This window comes from Macrobrachium nipponense, chromosome 3 (assembly GCF_015104395.2).
Source record: "Macrobrachium nipponense isolate FS-2020 chromosome 3, ASM1510439v2, whole genome shotgun sequence".
Classification (NCBI taxonomy): Eukaryota; Metazoa; Arthropoda; class Malacostraca; order Decapoda; family Palaemonidae; genus Macrobrachium; species Macrobrachium nipponense.
The window spans coordinates 116,988,305-116,998,304 of NC_087202.1; the positions used below are offsets into that span (position 1 = coordinate 116,988,305).

Below are 10,000 nucleotides of genomic sequence, written 5' to 3' on the forward strand. Positions count from 1 at the left end.
GCGCCTTTAACCTCTTTCATTACACCACAACTGGAAGGCCATGTCAGTTTGATCCCTCATTGGCCGTTAGCACTTACCAACCAAACGCTCTTCAAGTTAGCAACATTCATCCAAACTACGCTACTTACATCCTTCAAATTGTAGGTCTCAGTCAGGCTTTTGTCCCTAATCCTGGATATGAATTAATGAAGATAAGGGCGGCCCTTGAAGCAAATGAGGAGAGGAAGCTTTACTTCCCTGCTGCCCTGAAAATGAACTTTACAGAGAAGAGGGATTGGGCCATTCGACTCACCGATGCTCACAGGGATTTCGAAGTTACATTTATGGAAGGAGTTTCGCGGCCGTTCATCACTGTCAGAGGAGAGGCTGCTGTGGATTTCCTGACAACTGAAGGTTTTGAAGAGGTCGTCATGGATAAGATCAAGCAGAACTTCGCTTCCAACAAGATTATCGTCTTTGATGTTCCAACACACATCGACCACATGTCTCTTAAATTTGGAAAAAATATTTTTTGGGTCAAGCGAAGATACGTCAAGCGCCAGCCAAGACCCCAGCTCATCGTTTCCCTCAAAGGATCCATCCCCGACAAGTTTTACGTGCCAACTCTCGGCTACAGGTCAATTGCTGTAGTCACTAACCTTCCCTTGTTCTGCCTCGGCTGTTCCAGGTGGGGTCATTTCAAAGATGAATGCAACGAAGAAGCCTACCGCTGCAGGTTCTGTGCCGGCGACCACAATTCCCTGGAATGTCTCGCCAAGATCAAGATGAACATACACATTCCACCTCGTTGTTGCAACTGCGGTGAGGAGCACAACGCCAACTCGGATAAATGCAGGATGAGGCCTCATACGACATTTAAAATGATCACCCATCCACCTGCTGATGAGACGATTCGTAACTGTGAGTCAATAGCTGCTACTGCTGATTGTGCTGCTGCTGCCGCTGCCTCTGCACTGGCAATCGAAAGAGACCAGATCAGAATTGCCTTACTGCAGAAGGCAATGGTGGAGATCGAAATGCTGAGGCTGTTGGTGCTCGAGTTAAGGAATCGGAATGCATTCCTGCTGCGGAATGACATACGTCGCTGTAGTGAAAATGGCAGCGGCGGGGCCAAGGGTATTTGCCCTCCAGGCACTAACAAGAAATTCTTATAGAAGATTGGCAAAAGCGAGCAAAGGTGTCAGGAGGTTATGGTCTCAATGTGTTTTTGATATATCTTACTAGTTGATTCGGGTGCTGCAAAATAGTACACTATGTACTTGGTTAAGTTACTGTGGTAAAATCAGTTTTATTTTGTAACCAGAAAGGAACACTTGAGCCAATAAAATTTAAATGCACCACTAACACTAGTCTTAAGATGATCATGTTTAAAGGTCACTTACATATATATATTTCAGTTTAGCAGATACTTCTAGTATATGGATTTTATGTTTATTGTTTAATCGTACAATTAAAGACCATTTATTCTGCTACCTGGTAGATTTAACGTGTGAAACTAGCTTTATACATAGAGATTAAGCTTATAACAATAGAAGTTGTAGAACAGTTTTAAATATAATCCTAATGACTATGCCAGTATTACACTGTATTACAGATATTTTCCAACTCTCATGCCGAGTCTTTAGAAATAAGATTGCATTTTACTTGGCAAAGGTGCTCAAATTATGTTCAGTTCGTCTTAACTTCTCAAATTAAATCTTTTGGTCCATTCATTCTTTACTTCTTAACTTCAGTAAAGAACTGTCATATCAACCTTATGTTAATCCAGGTCTTCAATTTTATGTGCTATTGCTATTCAGTTGTGCCATGTAACCTGTGAGATTTCAACCTTTCTGCTGTTTGTGGTCAATAAAATTCTGGTCCAATCTATGTTTTATTTTATATAATATAATCCTGACATGAAAGATATAAAATGTATATATGTGTATATATGTGTGAGTGTGTCTGTGTGTACTTGTAAAAGTTTAATTTAATTTGTTCCACTGATGGAAAGTAAAAAAAATCAAGTAATCAACCTAAATTGTAGAATACTGAAAAGGTCTTTGAAAAAAATTGTGTTCTTGAGAAAGATCATTATTGATTTCCATTCCTCACAAACTTCAAGAAAATTGAAAACAGTAGAAAAAAAGTTTGAACAGACAAGAGTATATACAATTGCTAAAATATGCGATGTGAATGAAGTTCAAGCACAAACTCCATTATACAAATTGCAAATAAATGTTATAAGTAGGTAGTAATGCATTTCAGACTAGCTAGGTATTATTTCTATCTATTATTCGAAAGATGAACTCAATTCATATGGAGAAGGCCCGCAAGGTCCATTGCCTTGAAATTCAAGCTTCCAAAGAATTTGGTGTTCATTCGAAAGAGACAACAGAAGGTAATGGAAATACAGAAAGAGGCGATCAGTTATTAGAAAAAACAGATAAATGAACAAATATATAAATATTTTGGTAAATCATTAAAATAGAATGAGATTCTCCAACACAAACCCCATGATTATGATACTCCCCGAGGTCAAGTTATCGTTATATTATTGTCTAGTTAATGTGAGAGTTTGAGATAAATAGCAGAAAAATTATATTATACCCTAAACAACAACAATTGAAAGGGGGTTTCAAATTGAAAGCTTCAATGATTTATGTTCGAATGAGTAGAATTCTGAACTTACGGATATATATACTTTACCGTAATGAAATAGAACGCTTGACGGTTATTGTTTATAATTAGAAAATTTGCAATTAACCGACAACCAGGAAGGTAGATGGATAGATTTGCCTTATAGATATCAAAAATTGCAATAAAGAATTATACGCATGACCGTCTGTTTATGAATTAAAGGGATTTTGGTAAACCAACATTTTGAAATGTCATTTACTGGCTATCGACGACGTGGAAAATAATACAAAAGTAAATATGATCCACGTGAAAAGGAGCAAAAAAATTAAAAAAGGGAAAAAACGGCTTCAAAATAAATAATGCGGGATTAGAATTTGTCAAGACAAGCGGTGATCATGTTTAAATTAACAGATCAGATAATGTAAGAGGTTATGAATATGTCATTTAGGAAATGTATCTTTCATTAAGAATGATCTCAGTACTGATGTACTTAAAATTCACGAAACTGTATAATAACAAATGAATACACTGAATTAGCCTTGAATAATGGTATGCTAGTATGTCTACTAAATTAATATTAAGAGCGTTTTACTGACAACTTGTTGTATTTATCTCATTAAGTGTAACTACACAAAGGTGCTCAATTGAATATAGTATAATAATACTCAAATCCATAATTTAATACACTGAAATTTTTTTATTAGAGAAATTGAAATTATTCAGTCAATTAAAGGTATATATATTCGAAACAGCTATGAAATTTTATATCAAACAATAATAATAAAAAAAGATTAAAATAAGAAGAAAGAATTCATAGCATCATTATCGAAATATTTACCGATAGTGGTGTATATATATATATATATATATATATATATATATATATATATATATATTATATATATATATATATATATATATATACCACTATCGGTAAATATTTCGATAATGATGCTATGAATTCTTTCTTTCTTATTTTAATCTTTTTTTATTATTATTGTTTGATATAAAATTTCATAGCTGTTTCGAATATATATACCTTTAATTGACTGAATAATTTCAATTTCTCTAATAAAAAATTTCAGTGTATGAAATTATGGATTTGAGTATTATTATATATTCAATTGAGCACCTTTGTGTAGTTACACTTAATGAGATAAATACAACAAGTTGTCAGTAAAACGCTCTTAATATTAATTTAGTAGACATACTAGCATACCATTATTCAAGGCTAATTCAGTGTATTCATTTGTTATTATACAGTTTCGTGAATTTTAAGTACATCAGTACTGAGATCATTCTTAATGAAAGATACATTTCCTAAATGACATATTCATAACCTCTTACATTATCTGATCTGTTAATTTAAACATGATCACCGCTTGTCTTGACAAATTCTAATCCCGCATTATTTATTTTGAAGCCGTTTTTTCCCTTTTTTAATTTTTTTGCTCCTTTTTCACGTGGATCATATTTACTTTTGTATATATATATATATATATATATATATATATATATATATATATATATATATATATATATATATATATTTATATAACAATCCTAGGTACATCATGAATATCATATCCCTCCTCCTGCTGTCAGGCACGAAGGGGGCTGAGCTACCAAAGAGAAAAGCACCAATCAGAACGCTGTACAAGACGATGTATAATTCGAATTTAAGTTGTCGAAAAAAACCGGCAAACCGGCGAAGCTACATCCGGCAATGACACTTCCGAGATTTCCAATGACTTCCGGAGGACCGTCGCAGCAGAAAAATCCAGCCAGGTTTTCAAACGACTGGAAAATAAAAAACCTTCATTGTAAAAGTGGAGGCGAACTGCACTGGGACAGAGGGATGGGAGGCAGTCCCTTCTGTATGTACCATTTCTTAGGACTTCCAGTACTTAAGGGGTTGAGCAAGACTTGGAAGAACAAACATATCTAAGACATTGCCTCGGCATCATCATCTTGGTTGGATACAGTCTAGCTCTCCTCAGCTCTCAGAGGTACCTCCAGGAGGCCTTTGCCGCCCAGTGAGTTACTTCGTGCGTTTTGCCTGGACAGCTTCAGTGCTTTTTTGATACTTGCGGGCTTTCAGTGCTGCCTTTATTCCGAAGGAGGTTTATTCCCTTGGGACACTCAACATTCGTTGATACTTTCGAACTTCGTGGTGCCTTCGTTCCAAAGGATTTGTGGAAGGTGTGTGTTATTTTTGATTCGCGTTTACAACAGTGACATCCAAACAGTGTTCGGCTATTCCCAAATAGTTTTCAAACTAGGGGACTTCTAGAGAAATTTTGCCCGGTTCCTTAAAATACGTAAAAAGACGTCGTAAAGTATGTTAGTTGCAAAAAACAAGTGAAAATCTTAGACTTGGCGTATTGTCCGCGTCTCCATTTATTTGCCAAGTATCGAAAACTGACTTTTTATTTAAAGTCCTACCAATCTATGCCGAAACAAATGTCATTGTCTGCTGCTGTTATATTTTCATATCCTCTTTTGCCCTGTATTAATAAATCGCCGAACGAATCTTAAGTTTAGCAGAACAAGTGTATCGAGTGATTACAGAATTTGGAGGTGGAAAGATTAGCCTATCTTAATTATGATGGCGTTCCTACTTGATTTGTATTAGGCCTACACTGCCCATTTCTTTGGTGCCGTACTGCTGAAGGTAACAAACGCTTCAGTTATGGCTTCAGTCGAGATTTAAATGTTGATGAATATTATGTTTAATATTCATTGAGTGATTACCTCAGTGAAAGAGCAAATAAGAGCACCATAACTCGTGCAGATATTAGAAACCTAGACATTTTTATTTCAGTGCAAATGCAACAAAACTAAATGTCTGAAGGATCGAAAGTGGTTATTGCTCAGTCTAGTCAGGAATGATAAACACAACCGAGGAATATTATAAAAATGGAGACTTTCCTTTATTTCATACTGATTCAGATATTTTGCTAAATACTCAGAGTACTTAATGTGAAGCCTTGAAGATAAACAAAAACATCCAAACAATGAAGAAGATTGCGTTACTGTGTTGGAGAGAATTTCCAGCTCATGGTCGATGAATTTTCAAAATCTGTTAAAACACTGAAACGATTATGTTCTTTCATTCAAAGAAAAATGTGAAAAGACCATATTGTCATTAACGGAATATAATGCAAAACAAAATAGTATAACTTTATTCATTCTGACTAAAGAAGTATTTTCAATCTTTTTATTGATTTCGACAATATATCATTACAAGTATAGACAATATTATGTACTGAAGGGATAGTCATTTAATACAGAATTCAGAACTCATTAAGGTATACAAAAAATAAGCATTACTTGAATTGAAAATCATCAATAAAGAACAACACTACTTAAATAGAAAGGAGAAACTAAATTATATTTCGCAATCATATTAAAAATATTTGTTAATTACCAGAACTGACTTAACCTTTAATGGCCTAGGATGAGCTCGTATTCTTCAAGATAATCGCTCAGTACTGTGGTTTTTTTTTAAGTATGCACGAAGCGCAGAAAAGTGCTAACGGGCAAGTGTTTTCAGATTATCTAATATTAAAGTTGTTCAATATGCACAGTACTATATTGAAACTGAATGATTGGAATTAGAGCTTACTATTTTCAATTTAAAGTTAAGAATTTTTGTTATATGAAATTGGACTCTTTTCTCACCAGACACCAGGTAGGTCTCCAGGCCTGTCAGTCGTCCTGCTTCAGGAACCGTCTCCAATCTTGGTGATCTTCACAGAGCCTCATTTCATCAACCTTGAAGCCTCCCCTTTCTACTCCTCTCTCTATGTTTTGTAGCCATCTCATTTTTGGTCTTCCTACCGGTCTCCTTCCTTTGCGAGCTATATTTCTGTCTTTCATTGGTGGGTACAGCAGATACAGATTGTTACTGAATATCTGTATTCGGATAGTTATTTCCAGTTTTGAATCGTTTTGACCACTAAAATCTGCTCCTAAGTATTTGAAATTTCTACACTGCTTCAATGTCTGACCTTCTAATTCTACATCTACGTTGCTTGGTGTTCGTGATAAGTGCATGATCTCTGTCTTATCCTTGTTGATCTGCATTCCATTAGCTGTTAAGATCGCGGTCCAGTTGTTGACGTTTTCTTGGAGAGATTCCGCGCTGGGGATTATCATTGCATGGTCATCTGCATAAATCAGGTTGATGATCTTCAGCTTCGTCCCCGCCTCGATCCCTCATACATTTATCTAGGAACAATATAAAAAGAAGTGGAGAAATGTCGCTGCCCTGTCTTAGTCCTGATTTAATTTCAAACCAATTGTCATTCTCTTGATTTGTTTTTACTCTGGATATGTTTTTCCTAGGGCATCCCTGGGATACGTCAGGTAGATGTTGACATCCATAGTTGTCTGTAAACATTCAAGTAATTCTAAAATTTGGTTTCGCAAGTCACCGAATTTTTCATAGTGTCGTGTTCAAAATCGTTTTGGGAAAGTATTTGTTCATTAATAGAACTAGTTTTAGTTTTATCGAATTATTATGATAAGTCCGTATTCAAGATATCGATCTCTAGTTGTTTTCAAGTATGCTGAAGCCCAACATAACATTATATTCAAACTGAATTAGTGGAATTATTTATCTCTGGTTTGTTGCAAGTAGTTCATAAGTCTCATAAAAAATTGGTGTTCAAAGTTCTGTTTACAAAACACTACTTTAACGACATTATTCATTCATTCATTGGCATCATAATCTATATAAAGACAACATTCGGCGATGAGTGTTGAAAAATAAAAATAGAAATAAACTGTACACGGAATAATAGAAAAGGAATGAGATGAATAACTCAGAAATGAGAAATGCATAGTAAAAATTTATCTCTCCTCAAAGCGAAAATATGGCGCCGGTTGGCTTGACAGACTTTAGGTAATTAATTAGCGCCCTTTACCCGGAAGCGGTTTTGCTGTTAATTAACAATCATTAAGCGTATTGAAAATAAATGTATGTATGTATGTAGTATATATATAATATATATATATATATATATATATATATATATATATATATATATATATATATATAGATTATCTATATGAGAAACTGTTGAGTTGCAGAGGCCTCTGTTCTCTTGAGCCGTGAAACAAGAGGAAATAAGGGTAGAATTCAACCTAAAATTTTGTAACCCATACGATTACGAACTTCATACATTAAAGACTGCCTGAGTATTTTGAGACACTTGTTACGTCTCTTGTGTTGCTTCGCTATTGCTCTATAGTTATTTATAAGTTTGCATTCATTTTCTCAGATTTTATTATTAGTGCATTCGTGGAATTTATATCGAATTTAACGCTTACTAGAGCGAACTATTTTAATTCAAAATTTGGGAATTACTTAAAATGAAATCTGGACTGTCACTGAAATGTGACGGACTGCATCTCTTCCATCAACTCGGCATTACTGTATTCACCGAAATTTTTTTTATAATCAAGTTACTAAGAAATACATGAAGACAATGTATTAACAATACATTATTTCATAAATACATTTTCATAAATTCATTTTCTCATTTCATAAATACATTGCAATTTTTTCTCAGACAACTTCGAGATACGTCATGTAAATGTTGACATCCATAATTGCCTAAATACATTTAGTCATTCTAAGCTCTAGTTTCGCAAGTTATTGAATTCTTTATAATTTTTTGTTAAAAAAGTGTAAAAATTCATAATCTTAATAATCCCTCATCGAATGTGTCATCACCTAATGCTCCTCTATTGAATTCAAGGTACTTCAAGCTATTGTTCAAATCTGATTGTTAATCGGTTAACTTCCTTTGCGAATCATTATATATATATATAATATATATATATATATATATATATATATATATATATATATATATATATATATATATATATATACTATACTGACTTCCATCATGACATCACAACAACATTATTCGTTAATTTTTAATCATTATCCCTTTTTTTAGGTTCTAGCATCTGCTGCAATTCCTCGCTTGTCAACGTGAGAAAAAGGACAACCACGCATAGGCGTCTTCTGACCATGGCTCGTTCCAAGACTCTGCCGAAATCGTCAAGGAGCAGCGCCCAGCACAAAATAGGGACGATGTTAACAACAACCACCCTCGAGTGAACCGTCCCAACTCGGAGAACTATTGTCAAGAACGTGCCGGTGCCGGTGCCAGTGCCGGTGCCAGTGCCGGTGCCAGTGCCAGTTCCAGCACTCCCGCCCAGGAAGTGAACAACAACCACCATCCAGTAAACAGGCCTTCTACGTCTCAAGGCAATGGACAGGCTGCCGAGCCCAACCCTGGGTTCCAGCCTATGTTGCGAAGAGACGCCCATGCAGTAGGTGGGAGGAGAGCGCTCTACTTCCCAAAGGACATAGTCATGAACTTGAGTCAGAAGAAGGACTGGGCTCGTCGTCTCAGCGCTGCTCATAGAGACTTTGAGGTCCTCTTCGTTGAAGGAAACGGAAAGCCCCACATCAATGTCAAGGGAGGCGCTGCTGTGACTTTCTTGACAACGGAAGGCTTCGAACGGGTCATCATGCATGAAAATGATCCAGATGCCAGGTATACCAGGATTATCATCTTTGATGTTCCAGTCACCGTTAACGTTGTTTCCCTGAGGCTTGAAGCTAACGTAGTAGCGGTGGAACGCAGGTTTGTAAGGCGCCAACCTAGACCCCAACTCATTGCTACAGTCAGGGGACCTGTGCCAGATAGAGTGTACCTGCCCAACCTTGGCTACAAAAATGTTGCTGTATTTACCAACAGGGCTTTATTCTGCCTCAAGTGTTCCAAGTGGGGCCATTTGAAAGGAGGGTGCAACGAGCGCACATACCATTGCAGGTTTTGTGCTGGCAACCACAATTCTCTGGAATGCCTCGCCAAGATCAGGAGGAACATCTACATTCCGGCCAAATGTTGCAACTGCGGAGAAGAACACAATGCCAACTCGAGATCCTGCAGGATGAGGCCTCGTCTATCAGGAAGGAGGCCTCGTCGATTCCATAATTATGAAGGTGCAGCAAGTCGTAGCCGTGATCCATCATCGGCGATTGCTTGCGCAGCAGCTACTGCAATTGCCAGAGCTGCACTTGCCAATCAAAGAGGACGCTTGAGACATGTCGTTCTTACCAGGGCAAGGATGGATATTGCAAATCTGAGGGCTCTGGTTCACGGCTTGAATGTTAATAATAGAGCCCAGCCGAACAGAAGGCCACTCAACAATTTCAGACCATTCAATGAAGTGGCGGCATTCGAAGAAAGATTCATGTAGAGAAGAATAGCCTATTTCTAACTGACTGACGAATTAATGAGCGGAACAACCATTGTAGTTAATTTGTTCTGCTTCTTATATACATTGAGCC

General features: G+C 36.3%; 1 protein-coding gene and 1 long non-coding RNA gene across 2 annotated transcripts in view; one reads left to right on the forward strand and one right to left on the reverse strand.

The window, feature by feature from the left end:
• The window catches only part of LOC135222273 (uncharacterized), a 6,996-nt gene extending 5,142 nt beyond the window's left edge, over positions 1–1,854 (forward strand). The window contains exon 2 of the mRNA XM_064260382.1: positions 1–1,854. This exon is cut by the window's left edge and continues 111 nt beyond it. Within this exon, the coding sequence (XP_064116452.1) occupies positions 1–1,154 (1,154 nt within the window). The 3' untranslated portion in view covers positions 1,155–1,854.
• LOC135221993 (uncharacterized) overlaps positions 1–10,000 on the reverse strand; it is a 100,497-nt gene that overhangs the window by 25,681 nt on the left and 64,816 nt on the right. The gene's annotated exons all lie outside the window — the stretch shown is intronic.